The 19,582-nt window shown below is 43.8% G+C and overlaps 2 protein-coding genes across 3 annotated transcripts in view; both read right to left on the bottom strand.

Annotated features, from left to right (window-relative positions):
- MURC (muscle related coiled-coil protein) overlaps positions 1-10,852 on the bottom strand; it is a 69,798-nt gene extending 58,946 nt beyond the window's left edge. Inside the window, exon 1 of the mRNA XM_019509182.1 lies at positions 10,012-10,852. Coding sequence (XP_019364727.1) covers positions 10,012-10,422 — 411 coding nt within the window. The 5' untranslated portion in view covers positions 10,423-10,852. The remainder of the gene's footprint in view (positions 1-10,011) is intronic.
- Positions 10,853-10,984: 132 nt separating this feature from the next.
- The window catches only part of TMEFF1 (transmembrane protein with EGF like and two follistatin like domains 1), a 300,669-nt gene continuing 292,071 nt past the window's right edge, over positions 10,985-19,582 (bottom strand). For both annotated transcript variants that reach the window (XM_019509181.1, XM_019509179.1), the window contains exons 8-10: positions 18,316-18,439; positions 13,574-13,732; positions 10,985-12,160 (exon numbers count right to left, since the gene is read on the bottom strand). In XM_019509181.1, the coding sequence (XP_019364726.1) occupies positions 12,076-12,160; positions 13,574-13,732; positions 18,316-18,439 (368 nt within the window). In that variant the 3' untranslated portion in view covers positions 10,985-12,075. The remainder of the gene's footprint in view (positions 12,161-13,573; positions 13,733-18,315; positions 18,440-19,582) is intronic.

Below are 19,582 nucleotides of genomic sequence, written 5' to 3' on the forward strand. Positions count from 1 at the left end.
GAGCAAGTGGGGGTGGGGTATGTGGGCCCTGCAGGGGGGGCTGTCACTCCTGTTGGGGGGCCATAGACCCTGTGGGGGGGCTGTAGTCCCTATGGGGTGCTGTAACCCCTGAGGGGGGACTGTGGCCCCTGGGGGGGGCAGCAAAACATATATTCATGAACTTACGAAGCATATATTTAGAGTTCACGTTATTATTATGATAGAGACACGAGTAGTCTTCCAAATTGCTTTAACACTGTAGATATATCAATAAAACATTGCCCAGCTGATCTCTGTCTTTCACTCTCTCTCTCTATACACATATATATATAGTGGTCTTTTATTTTAATCATGGAGGAACATGGATTTGCGGGTATTTTACAGAGTGACTTTGGGATATTTTTATCAGGGATTTTTCAGTTTTCCAATATGGAACACCAGAATTCCTGCTAGGGAGGCAAGTGGCAGGATCCAGGCAGAGGAGCCTGCCCAGAGCTGGCACCTTGGACCCAGCTGAAGGTGGCTGACCTCCTGGCCAATTGGAGCCAGGAGGACATGCTTTGACAGTTCAAAGCAGGCCACCACACTGGGAATATCTTCTGAGCGTTAGCTGCCCAGATGGCTGGGCAGAGGCACACATGACAGTAGTGCCACACAAAGGCCAACCCTGCAGCCACAGCCCACTGGCAGCTGGCCCAGAGAGGCAGATGCCTCTATTGGCTGTGCAGTCCCCATGCGGGTCTGGCAGGTGTGCAGCAGGTCACAGCCAGGCAGCAGCCCCCACTGCCAGACTGCTTTAGTGGGTAGAGGGTGCAGGGAACTCTCAGGGCTGCTGCAGCAGTCCAGCTGGAACAAGGGGTAGTGTCCCCAGGTACCAATTGGCTGGGTTCCAGAAGCTACCTGACAGGGCAGCTTTTTGTAGTGATGGGGCCAGGATAGGGCAGCTTTGTATACTGCTGGGGACAGCACAGGTGCTGGCCCTGGACTCTAGCTCCCCCTGGCTGCAGATCTGGGAGGAGCCAGGCAGGGTTATTTTGCCCCAAGTGGCACAATTTGCTCCACAACAAAGTGCATGTCCAAGCACGTGCACAGAGGCAAAAAGCCTAGGCTCAAATTTACACTGCTTCTATCTGAGCTGCTGCCGGTGCACATGTGGGGATGCGCCCTAATTGCCTAATGCACACACATCTTTCTCTTCCTTTGTCCTTTTCAAGAGATAAGCTTCTACCTTTGTGGCAGAAATTCCCTCCATGCATGGCCTTTTTTTAGTATTGATTTTTATCTGATATGTACTATTCCAGTCCTCAGTGTCACCTAGATTGTCTTGTATGATATTTGGATCTTCCAACATTGTGCAACTCCCATCAGTATGCTCTACTTTTTGTGCCAAGATCATTAATGAAAATGCTAAGCAAGATCAATCTATAGTCTAAGACTAATTCTTGAGGAGCTGCACTTGTAACCTCCCTCCAGTCTGAGACTATGCTTTTCACTGTAGCTTGCCTTTTAGCCAGCTTATTACTCACCTTACTGCTCTTGTGCCTCTCAACACTAGCACCATATCAAATGCTTTATTGAAATCCAGGTCCATTAACTCTACTGCATTTATCTTGTCTAGAAAATCACCTTTCTTTTCAAAGAAAGAAATCAGGTTAGTCTGGCAGAATCTAACTTTGGTAAATGCATATTTTGGTAAACCCATATTTTTTCTCATTTCCCATTCATGTCCATAATCATTCTTTCCATCAAAATTCCTTATAAAATCTTGAGTACTATGGAGGTCAAACTAATTTGTCTATAGTTGCCCAAATCTATTTTTCCCGTTCCCAAACATAGTTACTATGTTTGCTATATTTCAGTCATTTGATACCACCTCCACTTTTGACTGATTTATTAAAATTTGTTGCTATTGCACTTGTGGTTTCATATGACAGCCCTTTCTGATTTTTGAGACAGAGATTACAGGATTCCCCCCAATTTAAGTTCTTTGGGTTTTGCTTCCATTTTTAGAATCCATACTCTCATTTTCATTACTCATCCTGCCATTATCCATTATGGTCAACAGCACTGTCCTTGTTAAAAACTCAGGCAAAGTATGCATTTAGTTTTCAGGCAAGATCTAGATCGGGGTGGCCAATGGTGGCATGTGTGCCACTAGTGGCATGTGCAGTGTCTGTGTGTGGCATATAGCAGATCAGGGAGAGAGCAGACAGCATAGCAGCAGCCAAGGCAGGAAGCAGAAAGCAGAGCAATAGAGCAGGCAGGGAGCACAGGACAGAAGACAGAAAGCAGAGCGGCAAATTGGACAGGGAGCAGAAAGCAAAGTAGAAGATTGGGGAGGGGAAGAGGCTCAGAGTGGTACCAAGAGATGGCACGGGGCATTATTTGTGGTGTGTCTGCCAAAATGGTTGGCCCCCATCTGACATAGATTTATCTTTAATCTCAACCACTCCAGCTCCAGTGTCTGCACATTGGAGAACAGCAGCCACCGCTTCTTCTTGATGGCACCCAGCAGCAGTGCAGGGTCTCGTGGGTTTGCCTCCAGCCCACTCTCAACCAATGCTGGGGAGGCAGGAACACAGGGAGGGGGTTAGAGCTGGGGCCGGGGCTGGGCCGATCATATCTGGGGGGGCTGGAGGCTCCCACCCCCTCAGCCGGTGCTGGGCTGCACTGTCCGGCTATGCTATCACAGGCTTTGAGGTGCTGGTGGGTGGCTTGGTGACCTGTGGCCAGGCCTCAAGTTGCTAGAAACAGCCTGGGGGCTTGAGCGTGCCCTCTGCTTGCTTGGAGCTGAGCTGCCTCTGGCTGCGGTCCAGTTGCCCCGGCTCTGCACATGCTGCTGACAGAACAGATCCTGTGGCCCCTGGGCATGCCCTGTGCCTTTCTGTGTGCTTCCTGGCCAGGAATGTGCTCATTGTTTGTACTGCCCCATGCCACTTTCCCAACAGCAGCTCCCTTGGCCCTCCAGAGAACTAGTGGACCTCCTGCGTCTTAAAAGAAAGACCTACAAAGGATGGAGGACTGGAACCATCACCAAGGAAGAACACTCTGCACTTGTCTGGACCTGCAGAGAGCAAACCAGGAAAGCCACGGCTGCAATGGAACTCCAGCTAGCTACAAATATCAAGGACAATAAAAAGTCCTTTTTTAGATATGTGGGGACCCAGAGGAAGAGCAAGGGCAACACTGAACCCCTGCTAAACCAGATGGGACAACTGACAACTGATGCCCATGAAAAAGCAAACTTGCTAAATGGGTACTTTGCATCAGTTTTTCACCAGTCATGTGGGATGCCCATGCCCTTGGGACAGGGAGGCCTGGGTGAGGGAGATTCCTTACCCTCCACTGAAGCTGACCTCATGAAGGAACACCTTGAGAGGCTGGATACCTTCAAGTCAGCCGGCCCTGACAGTTTACACCCAAGGGTACTCAAGGAGCTGGCTAGCAACATAGCTCAGTCCCTGGCATGGATCTTTGAGAATTCCTGGTGCTCTGGTAAAGTGCCTGAAGACTGGAAGAAGGCCAATGTGGTGCCTATCTTCAAGAAAAGGAGGAAAGAGGATCCGGCAAACTACAGGCCCATCAGCCTGAACTCTATCTTGGGGAGGGTCTTGGAAAAGATTATCAAAGAGGCCATCCTTAACAGACTAGTTGATGGCAATATCTTGAGGGATACCCAGCATAGGTTTGTTGCGGGTAGGTCTTGCTTGACCAATCTCATTTCCTTTTACAACCAGGTGACTTATCACATGGACGGGGGAAAGAGATTGACGTCATATATCTTGACTTTAAGAACGCCTTTGATCTGGTATCCCATGATCACTTCTTGGCAAAACTGGCTAACTGCGGCCTTGACTTCACCACGATCTGCTGGCTGGAGAACTGGCTCCGTGGTAGGACCCAGAGGGTAGTGGTTGATGGTAGTCAATGATCGTGGTGTGTGGTGACCAGTGGGGTCCCTCAAGGCTCTGTCCCAGGGCCCTTACTTTTTAAACCTTTATCAATGATGTAGACATTGGTGTCAGAAGCGGGCTCACCAAGTTCGCCAACAACACCAAACTCTAGGATAAAGCATCCATACCTGAAGACAGGAGGGTGATCTAGGCAGATCTTGACAGGCTCTTGAAGTTGGCGGATGAGAACCTGACTGTGTTTAACACAGAAAAATGCAAGGTTCTCCACCTTGGGAGGAAAAACCTGCAGCATGCTTATAGGCTCGGCAGTGCTATGCTGGTTAGCACTACAGATGAAAGGGACTTGGGGGTCATGATTGACCACAAGATGAATACAAGCCTTCAATGTGATGCTGGAGCTAGTAAAGCAAGCAAAACACTGGCTTGCATTCATAGATGCTTCTCAAGCAAATCCCGGGATGTCATTCTCCCCTTGTACTCAGCCTTGGTGAGGCCGCAGCTGGAGTACTGCATCCAGTTTTGGGCTCCACAATTCAAAAAGGATGTGGAGAAGCTGGAGAGAGTGCAGAGGAGAGCCACGCACATGATCAGGGGTCAGGAAAACACAGCTTACGATGAGAGGCTGAGAGCCATGGGACTCTTCAACCTGGAAAAGTGCAGGCTCAGGGGAAATCTAGTGGCCACCTATAAGTTTATCGGGGTGCTCACCAGGATCTGGGGGAATGTCTGTTCACCAGAGTGTCCAAGACCGTTTCAGACTGGACATAAGGAAGAACTTCTTTACTGTCTGAGCCCCCAAGGTTTGGAATAGACTGCCGCCGGAGGTGGCTCAAGTACCCACTTTGAACGCTTTCAAGACACATTTGGATGCTTATCTTGCTAGGATCCTATGGTCCCTGCTGACTTCCTGCCCCTGGGGCAGGGAGCTGGACTCAATGATCTTCAGAGGTCCCTTCCAGCCCGAATGTCTATGAATCAATGAATACGGCACCTGCCCACCATCTGCAGGTCGCAGGGTGGCTGTGCATGGGGGGGGCCTGTCCAGGGCAAGCTGCAGATATGCTCACCCAGCAAGCCACGTTAAGGTGCCTTAAGGCATGCATGTGTAGACATGCACCTAAATTGCCTCAATGAGGCTTAAGCTAAAGTGCATGAAGTTTAGGAGCACATCAATTCACATGTAGACACGCCCCATGATTTCTAAATTTCAAAACCAGTACTTGTAACACAAGCATTCCAACTGCTGTATGTCTCAGCTCAAACAGGGATGTTCAGACAATGATGATAAACAAATGAAAGAAGTTCCTCAAGATAAAAAAGCCCAACAACTTATAAATCTGTCTTTTAGGTTTTTACTCATAATGACTAAAACAGCAGGCTACTTTTCTGCAAACAGACATCAGTTTCTTAGGACTGTTCCTCAAAAATACTTAAGGCTACCACTTACCTATGAATGACATTTTCCTTTTGACCTCTACTTTTCCAGCATGGACAAGACACACAACACTGATTTATAAGGCCGCCTCAGGTAATGTGAAGTAGATCTGTGGTTTTAACTGTGGTAAGAATCCACATAGCATATTTCATGGCATTTTTAAAATTAATGATCTTAGAACTTTGTAAAATGTTCACACTGACCTTCATGCCCACATGAACAAAACTTTAAATGGTTTGTATTCTTGGATGTTTGAACTCAAGTCATCAAGAGAACCTACATGGGCTAATTTAATTCCATTTGACCTAAGCTGAGCCATGGTTTTACAGTTTTCTAACCCTTCTGCAGACTAAACCCAAGTATTTTACAAGATCTATTATAACTTGGTGTCTCAAAAAAACACCCCTGGGTACCATTTTCTTAAAAATTATGGCCAAAGATTATTGCTATTTCTTCATTTAACATACAGGTCTTTCAACTTGTTTCATTGTACTGGGGATCTCTTGAATGGTCTCCTCCTGGCTACTATTATTTTAATCAGACTTCTGCCTCTCTCAATTTTTGCTTTAAATACAAGTATTAATTAAAAAAATCAATTAGTGTTCAGATTCTCATGAAATCTTGATGTGCTGCTTAAAAGATCCATTACAGAAATCAAATCTCATTGACCAAAACAAATAAGCTACATTAATTTCATTTCAGACCACTTTTTTACGTATTCCAAAGGACTCAGGTAAAATATCATCATACACCAGTCCTCATTCACAATATCCAAACCAAGAATCACCACAGATTTAGTGAAATGTAGCATGTGGTGGAGTGGGATCCCCAAATTGTTTCAGTGTATTTCTCACAGCATAGCTTCAGTCCATTAAAATCTTGCCTATTGCTGGGTGGGCGAATGTGTTAATGTAGCTATATCAATGCCATTGCACTGGAAAAAAGTACTAGTATAGAAGCACCACACCAGTGTAAACATGAGTATAGTCAAGTTACAAAACACTCACAGCAGGTTATCCTGATCTAAGACTTATGGATCAGGTACAGATATTACCCTTTTATCAGTATAAGTGATCGGAAACTGGTCTATACTGGACAGTGCTAATACACTACTGTGCATTATTATTAGGCTATTGTACAGTACCAACACCTAAAAGACGTTTGCAGGTGCTACTGCACAGTAACTCTTATTATTTTACATGTACTACTTGCTCATAAAAGTACTAAATAAATGCAGAGTAACAACTATACAGTACTGTCTTGTGTAAACATGCCCAGTGTTTTCTGTTCGCTACCAATATAAACTACACCACTTACAGAAAACTGTGTAACAGATCAATTCCACATTGTGCTTTTTGAATATCTGTGCCTAGCCATGGAATTGAAAAAATTAACATTCACCAGGAAGACATTAAATGTTACACTCCAATAGGAGTAGCACAAGCACTCTTCCTCTTCTCTTGGTGAGGATAAGAGTTGGGGAACATAGGGGAAAATTGAAAACCAATTATGCTGTAGCTGTTTCAGACAGTCATGGGAATAGGAAAAAGGAAAGGAGTAAATCAAAACACTGATTAACAAATGTAAAAAGAGAAGGCAATAAAAATAGAGGTAGTTGCCTTTTAAGACTCCTTGTAAATCTATGGACAGACACTTCCATAATCTTCTTCCTGAACTTTTCAAAACTAACTGACAGCAAGCAGCACTTTAGGGGAAAAAAGCACATTGCAGTTTGCATCATATTATACATTTGTTTAAAAAGTACTTTTAAATGTTTAATATAATGTTTCTAGGAAAGATGCAATAATGGAACAGCAGCCTACCATGACCCACCAATAGGGACACCCAAATCAAGGCAGCAGCTGGGTGCTTTTGCAGCCAATTGTGGTGCTGGTCACTATTCTCGTGGGCTTATTGTGGTGAACCTCTTGCTGTGGATTGGCTGAAGGGCACTGAAGATCCTGCCCCTTGCCGCTGACTGGCTGAAAGGGCTGCCTTTTGTGTCTCCACCCCTCACTCCTGATTAGTAGAGAGGGCTGCCCTTCATGCAGCCCTGCCTCTCACCACTGATTGGCAGAGAGGGACAGGGCCATACAAAAAGCAGGGCTTTCAGCCAATCAAGAGGAGGGGGCGGCCACCATCTTGGCTGCTCCCCTTCATGCTGGTGGCTTCCCAACCTAGCGGGCTGTGAGGGGCCCGCAACTACCAGCTGCTTCCACTAGGGGGCCAGGATTTTAGTTTTAGTAATTATTTTTCTGGTGATTTCATGCAATATCACAGAAACTGCCATTTTTCACAGTTTTCACAAGAAATCGTGAAATTGCAATTTCACGAGGTCCCTACCAATGACCCAAAGATTCACTGATATTTAGTTTCTTAAGCAATATAATTGTTTGCAAGGAATGCAAAGATACCCATTCAAAGCTACCATGATAGTGCAGAGTCAGAACTATTAAGAGAGCCTGAAAAAGTTAAAATAAACGGCAAAATTTTGCCTCATGAGGCCAGTAGGTTGTAAGAGCTTAAGAGCAGATTTTGGCCCAATACCCACATTTTATCAACTGCTATGCAATTATCAGTTCCTTGTAATCAGCTTTCATTACTACTTCCCCTGTCTAGAACTTAAGTTAAAAAAGAGTTAAGGCTGAGCCACTAAAAAGCAGTGAAGAGAAGAAGGATCCACCCACCTTATTTGCAAGGCTCAAGTAAAGTGTAATGTAATTGTACCTAGGCACCTAAATTCACTTACGCAACTAACTAGCCTTCTACACCTTACAGGTATTGAGGAATTAACTGTGACCAGCTACATCTGCAAAGTACCTGTCATGCTATAAAAAGCTTCAATTAGCTGCAAAGTTAGATATCGAAAATATATACTAACTTTATAGCTGGTTGCTATCCAGCTTTAATTTCCACATGTAGCAGGGTCTCCCCTGCAGCTAGGAGCTACATCAGCTGACCAGGCTCCCACCCACAGGGGTGCATCATGACCAGCTGTGGCTGGAAGTCCCACTGCTAAGAGGACTCATAGCCCTGGCAGTGCCTGGCAGCTAAAGATACTGTATCCTGGCAGACGTGGGGCATGGCTGTGCTCTTCCAGCCCTGAGGGTATGTGGTGTGCTTCTGGGGTTGGGTGACAGCAGCTGCTGGGATCTCCCAGCTGTGTGGAGCTTCACACACCCCTGGGGCTGAAAAACTGCAGCTACTGTGATCTCCCAACTGTGGGGGGCTCCACAGCTGCAAGAACTTGCTCCTTGCTGGTGCACTGGGCTCCCCTTGCACTGGCAATAAGGTGCAATGGGATCTAATGTGTGATCCCATCCATGAATGCCATGTGCCCCCAGAGGCTGGGGGGGCACAGTGAACTCCCGCAGGCGGCAGCAGCGTGGCAGTGGCAAGTGGGGAGCTGCTGCAGGCAGCCGCAGCGCTGTCGGCAGCAGGGTGGTGAGTGCCGACCAGTGGTTGATGATCATCCACAGACACTGGAGTCGGGGGCAGGGTGGGGTGGCAAATGGCGACCACCGTCAGGTGCAACCGACAGTGTTGGTGGTGCCTTTTCGCAGGGGGTGCACTGCCACGCTCGGGGGGGTGCACGTGCACCTGCGTGCACCCCCTACATGTCGCCAATGATCCCATCCCATGATTACATATGTGTGGCATGGCAGGAGGCCCCATGTCTACTGCGTATGAAATCCCAGCACACATTTACCTGCTCTAACACTAGTATGTGTGGTAGAATCTGGCCCTTAGTGTGGTTCCTGGAAGGTGCTAAGCACCTTCACTTTTCCATTGACTTCTGTGAAAATTGCTCCCTGCCTTGCAGGATCAGGTCTTTAAAAATTCATATTGCAGCACTTTCTGGTAAGTGGCATAACCTTTCCACTTTCCCAGCACCATCCACTTCCTTAATATTTGCATGATCCATAGAAAAGATATTTATTTTCATGAAGCATATTTTCCAAGAGAAAGATTTCCAAGAATAAGAGCCAACCTAAGATTATCTGAGTGCAGGAAAATCCGCAGTTTGCTTTCAATCCTGCAAAACCTCGTGCATGTGAATTGTCATTGACTATGTGATTTCAAAGCAGTCAATAGGACTATGCAGTCAGGATGACTGAAGTGACAAGGGACTTGCAGATAAAAGCCTAGTTCTATATGTTTACTTCTATGAATTGAAGTGTGAAAAAACCCCTCATATAAGAACTACAGAAGCTTGGTAACTGTCCAAATAAAGAAGCTGCACTTTATAAAATTGGTGTCAAAAGAAATACTCCATTCTGGAGGCTCTGTAAATAAGTTTAGCTGTTTTGCTTCTACCTAATATGGTGAAAAATATAACAGGGATGATTGTTAGGCATGACTAGTATGACAAGATTTAAAGTACCTGCCTCATATTACCGTTCAGAGAGGCAACAAATAGTTCTTGCTGGTCTGCAGTTAATTTTAGAGTATTGGCTGAGAAGTCCACAACACTAATTATAGACTCTGTGTATTGCTATCAGTGGGTTCATGCTGAAAGACACTCAGAGGCAGAAATCAGTTTCAAAGTATATCTAACACAATTCTGACTCAGGAAAGACTGCATTGCCTTGCTTTCAATTTGTTAAACAATGAGCATGTGATAGAAATTATCAAGGATGTGGCAAAACCGTAATAGTCAAATAAGTTTAAGTGCATGTTTACCTGGTAAATTACAACCCGAAACTTGTTTTTTCTCAGCATCTCCTCTTGCTTGGCTTCAACTTTTTGCACATTATCACCCTGCTTTTCCACACGTGCTTTTACTTCTTTAACTTTGGAACTAACTTTGCGGGTCTTCTCAAGCAACTTGTTAACTGTGTAGCTTGTATTGCCATGAGCCTGGGCAAGCTTTAAAATATTGATCTGTACTGTCTTGATAGCATTTTCCATGTCTCTGTGCCGTTCCTCTATTCTTTTCTGACTTGCCTGTACGCTGTCCACAATGTTGGCCACTTTATCTAGGACCCTCACGATTGTAAATGCAGGGTCTTGTTCTTCTTCGTCTTCTGTGACATCTGACAGGCGATTTTGGTGAATTCTGTCAGTCTCTGAGATAACTTCATGGTGATCCATTTTGCCTGTCTCCAGTCAGGTCTACAGGAACCAAAGAGTATGCGTTCTCCACAAAGACTGTTCAAATCCTAGGGGAACAATTCTGCCTCTAGATCAAGAAGCCAGATCGACAACTGGCCTGAGCAATATTCAAAGCAGGGCGTGAAACTCCATCCTTGGAGATTGGTCAAATATTTATAACTACAAAATATCCATACGTGACTGTTCAGATACCTTCTGCAATATGAAACCTCTAACGAATCATGCCTGGAAAGGAACATACGTTTAAAGGGTCATGTTTCTGTACCAGCGAAGTCCTTGATGTTAATCTAGGAGAGTTAAGCAATTCGCAAATTACGTTGGAAAGCAAGCTACCATATTTTGGAAGAACTATGGTTGCTTTCATTTTAATTAAGTGCTTTCCCTGAGGAAATTCAGACAATGTTTTCAAAAGTAACCATAACTGTATTGAAACCAAAAGAATTAGTATGCAAATCATGACAGCTACCACATCAAGTAACAAATAAACACACTAAACAGAGACAATATAGTGAAAACATTGTATTGTGACATGCTTTTCCAGTTCAAAATGTTGAAAGCTTTTTATTGAAGAAATTACTAAATCCTACATGCAGAATTTTAAAAGCCTAAACTACATATTAAACAGCTGAACACATCCTACTCACATTTTATCTCTGGATCTTTCAAACAACAACTAACAGGCTATTAATATAACTATGACCAGCAAACTAATTTGGATGGCCTTAATTTAGCTCTTGAAAATATTCTATACAAGAGCGCTGGTAATTCATTGACTTTATTTTTTGTTTTCTGCATTTTAGTCACAAACACTATACAATCTGTATCATTGGTGTTAAAACACGTATCCTCTTAAAAAAGTTTAATAAGTATTAAAGCAGTTTTAACAGTGATAAAGTAGGCTTTATTCCAATTATTTGAATTTGATTATTCGACACTGGTTTTTACAACACTTAAATCTACAAAGACCTACTTTTTTGGACCTGTGCCAGCTGCCTCAATCAGGAAATTTCCCAAATTATGAAATTTATATTTTACTCTTTAAAAATAAAGTGTCAGTATTATTTATGAAGATGGTAGTGCTCAGACCCAGCCCATACATTTTATAAATATGTTACAACTACGCACAGCACACAATTCCACAGTTCATGCGATAGGCAGTGTCTAAAAAATCAGTTACTAACTTTCAAAAACATTGAAATATCTACGGTATTTAAACACAGTGTCTTCTAGTTTCTCATAAGAAAAGTAAGCTGTAAACATCTTCGCCTTTAGTTCATGCCTTGTTTGCTAGGTAATTCTTTCCCCCCCTTTTTTTTTTTTTTTATCTACAACCATTGGTGAATAAGTCTGTGTTCTCAAAAATATTACATTCCATGAGTAAAGCACAAGTCTATTATGTAACCATGTGATACAGATACAGAAAATGAACTACAGTTTTCAAAAACATAAAAGGAAAATTACTAAAACAGTCCATAGCTGTTGGAGCAGATTCTTTCAGAATACAACAGACCAATAGTGTTACACTAAAAATGTCCAAAAATAAGGCCTCTGAAATAAATATTTCCATTCTTTAAAAAAAGAGATAATAAAAATGTACATCACATGGTCAATGTGGGTATAAAAATCATCAAACTAAACCATTCTGGATGATGTATCTGAAGTAAAATGGCCTAAGTTTTGCTTCTGCCGACGTCCTCTATTGTTTTTAGGGCATTTTCTGTTTAAAGGAAAACAGAGAAAAGGCATTTTATAAATGCAGAATAGGACTGAAAGCATCATTCTACATTTACTTTCCTTTTACACCCCAAAATATCAAGATGAGTAGGGGAGTGCAGCTAACATCTGGGGCCCACTTTGGCACTTCAGAGTGTCTAAGAGACTGCATGACCCCCTGGTTGTTCAGCAGAGACTTCTTGCATGTGAGACTGAGGCTCAATCCTGCATGGTTCTGAGCATTTTACTTTGATCCAGGAAATTATTTATCATTCTGAACAATCTTCCAGGGCCCAATCCTGCACAGGGCTAGCACAGGCCCGATCTGGGTGTGCTGGGATGGGTGGAGGCAATGTAGGGACTAGCCCATGGGACTAGAAGATTGAGTACTATTGGGCTATTGGTTAAAAAAAACAGGAGGGAGGGAGCACCATAATAACTCCTGTATCTGCTCCTATAGTGGTCTTTTGTGTGGCATTAGATATCCTCTGAGCATATCTGTTGGATCAGACCTCATACGTAAGAAAGGTGGGTGAAGGCCTATTTTGTCATCCTAATGAAGTTAGGCATGAAACAGGTGCTGAGCAGGACTTAGGCAGTTAGGCCCACAAAGCATCAGAAACTGAGGGCCAGATTCTATTCCACTTATTAGAACTGGAAGTGGACTTAGAATCTTAAATGTGGTGCTATTCCACCCTGTTAAGCCTCTGGAAAACTGTTAATACAGATGGTGAGTGGGGTTTCCTCTTCCTTGCTGCATAGTATGATTCAATCATGAAGGTACAACGATGGGCTGTTAGAGAAGTAGATGCATTAATTTGTTTTCAGGGACTTGAGCAGGGTGGAATAGAGTTCCACTTATGTGCCTAAGCCCTAAGGCTCCATATCCATAGCTAGCTGCATCTTAGTTTCCAGTACAGTTTAAAGGACTTGCTGTAATCCATAACATCCTAAATAGTTAAGAAGAAGGGTACCTGATGGATAACTTTCTCTCTCCATGTAAAAACACTCCAGCTGAGACCAGTGGAAGTATTTAAACCACCAGCTCTCTGGTTTATATGCGAGGGAGAGGGGGCATGGCATTTTCTACCAGGTATTTTCAGTTCTTGAATCACTCCCATTTTTGTCTACAACATAATCCCATTTATTGGATAAATTGCATGGCTTATTTATTCTCACATGCTTTTGGTTTGGAGATTGGTAGGGATGTCCAAAATGGCTAGTTATGATCCGTATGTAAAGGGGTGCTTTCTTGAATCACTAGACCAGACTAGGTTACTGTATTTTGTATTTGTTTAAAACACAGAATTTCACAGTAGACAATTTCCTAAATATTTAGTTTCTAAATAAATGCATGTATTTATAAAATGTATCCAGTCATAAAATCTGTGATGCATGTTGCTTTGTAATTGCCTACCTTGTTATGCACATGACAATTGCAACTATAATGGCAATCTGTACAGCTCCAATTATTGCTGCAATAAGGACATGCGTAAGCTTTTGTCTACTTGGAACAACATATAGAATACTAAAGTCTGTCTTTTCACAGTGCTGTCCAGTATATCCTGATTCACACCTGAAAGAGAAAAGGAACATTTCACAGAATACACTGTTTTCATCGCTCTATAGATGAAGTATTAATGGGCATACTGAAAACATGGAAAAAGCAAGATATAACATAAGGACTGGAGGGTATTACAGTGATGGCAGGAACTCACTCTTTGTGACTGCACTGCTGCTTCGGGATAAATTAACGTCAGAGACCAGGTATGAAATATGAAGGAGATAACTGCCCAAGGGACTGCCTCTGAGGTTCTGCTAGTTTTGAGAATGAAGCCAGGAGGGCTGTAGCAGTAAACCAGTAGTGAAGAAGGCAGGGAGAGATGCAAAGTTTGATGGAGCATGGCTTCTTCTTCCATGGAGGAAGAGGGTGAAACAGACTGGGTGTTCTCCACTGTCAGATAGGGCAGCTCCTTTCAACTGAATACAGCTGAGAGAGAGGTTAAGGGCCTAATTCAGCAAAATAAATACACACTTCAAGTATGTGAGTTGTCTCACTGATTTCAATGGGAGTACCTGCATAAATCAAGTTAAGCGCATGCCAAAGAGTCTTGCTGAACTGGGCCCCAAGTTAAGGAACAATAAAGAGTTTGATAAAACAGGTGGTTGAGGAATAGTGCAAACCAGAAAGAGGGGACGTAAAACTAACCAGGAGTACCAAGGAAGAATGAAAGACAAAGGAAAAAGGGAAGTGACACTGTGAAAGAAACATGCTAATATAACAGGCCTATCAGAGCTGAACAGACCCAGCAGAGCGTGGTTGCTGTCACTTACAGGAACTGATCCCCGAGAGATCTGTTCGTAGGCTTCGGGGTCCAAATGCAAGCCTGTCCCACCTTTCCCCATTAGGCTAGACTCACAGAATGCCAAGTCAGCCACAAGTCCAGGCCACAAATTCTCAACAAAGGCCAGATGAGTCCCCTGGAGACTAGTACAGAAAGGTCAAAAAGGCTCAGATGTATGACAGCTTATAGGTCAGGTAAGTCATGTGGAGATTGCCAGGGAAAAGACAGCAGTCAAATTCCAGGCAAGACAGAGCCCTCCTCCACCCCATTAGAAACTCGTTCGGAGGCAAGGAATGTGCTGGCCCTCTTCAGCTCAAGCAAGTAACAATGCTTATATGGAAATGCTTGGAAATTTGGGAGGGGTGTGATCAGGCAGGGAGAAGGCAAAACAGGAGCAGCTGATGTGAATACCACATTTCGTGAGTAAACTAGCATATCTCATTGGAAAATTCAGTGGATGTTCTTAATGATGAGTAACACAAACTTAGTCCCTGCTGAGCCTGGCAGTGGTGAAGAAGCCAGTAAGAGGGTGTCTCTGGGTGACCCATGCTCTCAAGGGAAGGGAGGATGAAGAGCACAAGGAGAAGCAAGCAGTGAGTCAAGACTTGCTTGTCCCCTGTGAAGTCTACACGGTTAATGAGCTGCACCATGCAGCCAGAGCCAGGCCGTTGGCCTCCCTTCACTTGGGAGGAGCTAAATATCTACAGAAGTACCTCAGCTTTCATTGAAAAATGGAAACCTGTGGGTTTGGCCTTGTAAAGGCATCCTTGAAAACAAAGTGATGTACAAATATCACCAAACTTGAATTAAATGAGCAACTGTCCTTCTCCTCTGCAGCAGGAGGCCGGAAAGGAATGCATAAAACTAGGAAAAGTAGGTGTACCAAAGAATCACTCTTTATCTGACTCCCAAATCCACCCTTGGCCTTTGTGATACAATAATTATGTTTGGAGAGGCAAAAATGTGTTCCACTGGCCTCCTCAAAACAGTGAAAGTAGTCCTAATTGCTCTTTTACATGCAGGGAAAATGCATTCAGCACTATGAAATCCATCATTATTATAACTTAATTTTACCTATCTATGGGCTTTTCTGCAGGAGTCATATTTCCCTCACAAATGAGAGAAGTTCTAATAAAAGCAGAGTTATTAAGAAAAAGGTGCAATGTTTTTGTAGGGATCATAAGCCATGGATAGGAAAGGAACCAACAGAAATTCACATATGTACATAAGAAAGAAAAAGCTGAAAGAGGCTGAAATTATATGTCCATTACTTAATAGGAAGGAATAGAGAAATAGAACTGATAAGTAGAATCTATCTATAAGTAATGATCGGGAGAATAAATCTACGATAGGGAGAAGGTTAAGGACTTATTTGCTACTTTGCGTTTGTCTTTTTTGGGCACATCTACATGAGACGTTTTCTGTGGAGCTGACTAATTAGCTCCGCAATAAATGTCTCAGTGTCTATATATGTGCCCCTATTAGGGTGCAGGAAACTAATAAAGTCCACAGCAGGGTAGTAATTGTAAATACAAGTACTACACAGGTGCTGTGTTTTTTTTGTGTGCAGCAGGCAGCAGTGCATGTGTAGACACTGACCCAACTGGCTGTGTTACAAGGGTGCTTCAGGGAGCCATCACCCTCATGCCCCATCCAGCCCCTCCACAACACAGTGAACCCAGTCAGAGAAGCCCTGGGCTGGCAGGCTGATCCCCAGGCCCCTGCCAGCTGGGACTGCTCCGACTGGGCTCCATGTGCCGTGCATGAATACACGTTTATACATGTGTGCCAGGAGTGTGAAGGGGGAGGGTGCGCTTTAATTAAAGCTCATCGAATGAGCTTTAGTTAATGTGCCCCTGCAAATATTTTTCAGTGTGAAGACACTGACATACATTATGCTAGAGTCTACTGGAGCAGGGTAATTATCATGCTCCAGCAGACTCAATTAATTGTAACTGCAGTGTGTTGGAGCAGCCTTGCTTCACTTGTGCTGTGCATGAATCAACTCCAGAGCTGATTGTTCCAGAGTTAATTGCTCCTGGGCGCACGTTCAAATGTACCTCCAGGAGCAAAAAGCTCCAGACCAATAAGCTCCAAAGTTTATTCATGTGCGCTAACTGCACATGTAGATGTGCCCTTCAAGGAAGCTAATAACCATAGTAGGTTTAATGCAAGAATTATTTTAAAAACTAGGAGAAGAAAGAATGCAGAAGAAACAAGAAAAAATAGTTAATGAATACCTAGATAATCTTAAAATATGGAATTAATAATGATTCAGATTCAGAGAGTGTCACCCTGGAATGCTAGACACATTCCCAGAAATATTGAAATGGTTGGAAATTATTTTTGAGAATTCCTGGGGTTGGAGTCAGGATAGACTTTGAAGGCAAACAAAATACATTGTTTAAGACTGGAACTGGGGGAGGGGTTGAAACACTCAATTGTAATTACATGATAAACTGACAGCACAATTAACAACACAATCTATTTCTTAAGTACTTAATGGAAAGTAAGATGGTAAATGGCAGACAATGGAGGTTTATCAAAACAAAATTATGCCAATGTGCTTCTCACTACTAGGTGAATAACACTGAAATATTTCTTTAATTAGAGAAGAAGCAAGGGACATAACAGTGCCTGGCTGGTGCAGCCCTTCACTGGGGGTGATATGGAGCTGCACCTTCTCAGGGGGAGCAGGAAGCAGCTCAGAGCCCAAACATATTGAGACCATGTATGCTCATGGCTGCCACATTTAATGGGGTACAATTTACTAGCACATCAACTGACCAAGCAGGCCCATTGCTAGACTTATGAAACCATAACTACCTTTCTCTGTATTCCAGTAGGGTACCAGGTACCCTCAGAGCAGATGACTGTGCAGGTCTGCCTAAGCTCTGTGTAAGGAATAAGGTAGTTTTTTGCCTTCACTGTGCAGCTGGTTGCGTCTGGTAGCAACTAAGATGCAGCAGATAGATTGTATGTAGACATTCATAAGTTATTTGAGATATCAGTGCTCACTACCCAAAAGCCAGGACTAAATTTTAGATTTTGGTGTACACTTGGCTTGCAAGCACATGAATTTCTGTGGAAAGGATACCCTGAGATTTGCATGTAAGCATGTAAATAAGAACTGCCTATGACATCAGATTTTCCACACGTACAAGTCTGGTGTGCACAGGAGTGAAAAAGCACAGTACAAAAAATCTGCCCCTTCACCTTTACCCACTAGATGCTGCAGTTTATTCTGCTTATGAGGCCCATTACTGCACCTGGGCACCTAAGTAGGATCCATTCCATCCTGTTCCACTCCTGGAGAGTCATTAAATGCTTCTACTTTGTAACACCCCATTATCTGACTTTTAACACAAAAAGAGCAGTGAGGAAGGGGAGTATCAACCCACCTTCACAAACCTGAACTTCCCAGGAAGCTCCAGCTTCCTTCTCAGACACCTACCTGCACCCCCATAAACACATCAACATCTATTCATCTACCAAGCACCCAGACATCTGATATATCAGGTGCTACGAAAAGCTCAGTGGCAGAGTCACACTGGCCTGCAGAGCAGCACTGGTGCACTGGGTGGAGCGATCTACTCCTTCCTAACGTGTGTGCAAAGGTGGTGTTGGGTGGTGCTGCACAACCTCCAGCACAGGGAGGCATCTTCCCTGCCAGTGTGGCTATTAACATGCTATTGGGAAGTAATGCTTTTGCTATCTTATGTATAAAGTCCATTGCTGTTTAATCAGCATCCAGAATGTTAGAATGCCTTTTTGACAGAGGCAGTATCTATGCTGCTTATATTCTCTTACTTACCGGCAGGAAGCCTTCTGAGTGGAATAAATGAATTCGCATTTTCCATGTATACAGTAACCATTGAAGCTTTCTGAACAAGGTATATGGTTTCCAATATATATGTCTTCTCTTTGATCACTGGCATCTTAGGAAAAAAGCACACATGAAGACAGGTTTACAAAATATCAAAGAAAAACAAATTATAACAGCTAACAAAACTCTTTCTGCAGAGATGAAAGATGAGCCCTTTGTGACAACTAAATGTGCTATTTTTGTGGAGAAAAATTTCCCTGAGGAAGAACCAACATGTTGCAAAAAGAGTGGAAGTTCTGGGGAAACAGTTGGAGTGTACAGCAATGCACTTAGAGAAGGCTCCTTCTTCCAGCAAAGAAAGAAAACAAAAGGGTTAAAAGGGATAAAACAGCGCTTCATGATTAAGAAACCTTGCTGAAGCCCTGATCTGATTTCCTGAGTCAATGATGACACCACAATGGAAATCCTAGGAAAAGATGTTCACATTCTGAAAAACCTCCAAACACAGATGAAACCTTAAAATGGGAAGACTGCAGGCACAGCTGGTGAACTCAGACTGGTGGGGTGGGTGGAGCATCACACGGGGGAGGAGGGGGCGTTGCAGCTAGCTGGGCTGCAACGGCCCCCCGCTCCCAGCTGGCTGCAAACCACCGGCCCCCCCAACAATGTGCCACTCCACCCACCCCACCAGTCTGAGTTCACCAGCCATGCCTGGCAGACTGTTAGCTTGCACTTTTTCAGATTGTGAGACTATACAAAGAATTGGTCATTTCTTGCCTACAGTCTGTCCCTACTTATTTCTGAAGTGCAGGTGGCTCAAATAGGGAAGTCTCTCTCTGGCTCTGAACCACTCTAAAACTCAGGGATTTCAGGCCAATTTCCACACAGTTTCATAGTTTCTAGGGTTGGAAGGGACCTGAGCAGATCATCGAGTCCGACCCCCTGCCATGGCAGGAAAGATTACTGGGGTCAAATGACCCCAGCAAGGTATACTTCTAGTCTCCTCTTAAAGACCTCCAGGGTAGGAGCCAGCACCACTTCTCTTGGAAGTTGGTTCCAGATCCTAGCTGCCCTGACTGTGAAGTAGCGCCTCCTGATATCTAGTCTAAATCTACCCTCTGCCAGCTTGTGACCGTTATTCCTGGTCATTCCTGGTAATGCTCGGGGAAACAGGGACTTCCCCAGTGCCTGCTGGTCCCCTCTGACTAGTTTGTAACAGGCCACTAGATCCCCCCTCAGCCTTCTCTTGTGGAGG

This window comes from Gavialis gangeticus, unplaced genomic scaffold (genome assembly GCF_001723915.1).
Source record: "Gavialis gangeticus isolate Ggan-Ray unplaced genomic scaffold, GavGan_comp1, whole genome shotgun sequence".
Classification (NCBI taxonomy): domain Eukaryota; kingdom Metazoa; phylum Chordata; order Crocodylia; family Gavialidae; genus Gavialis; species Gavialis gangeticus.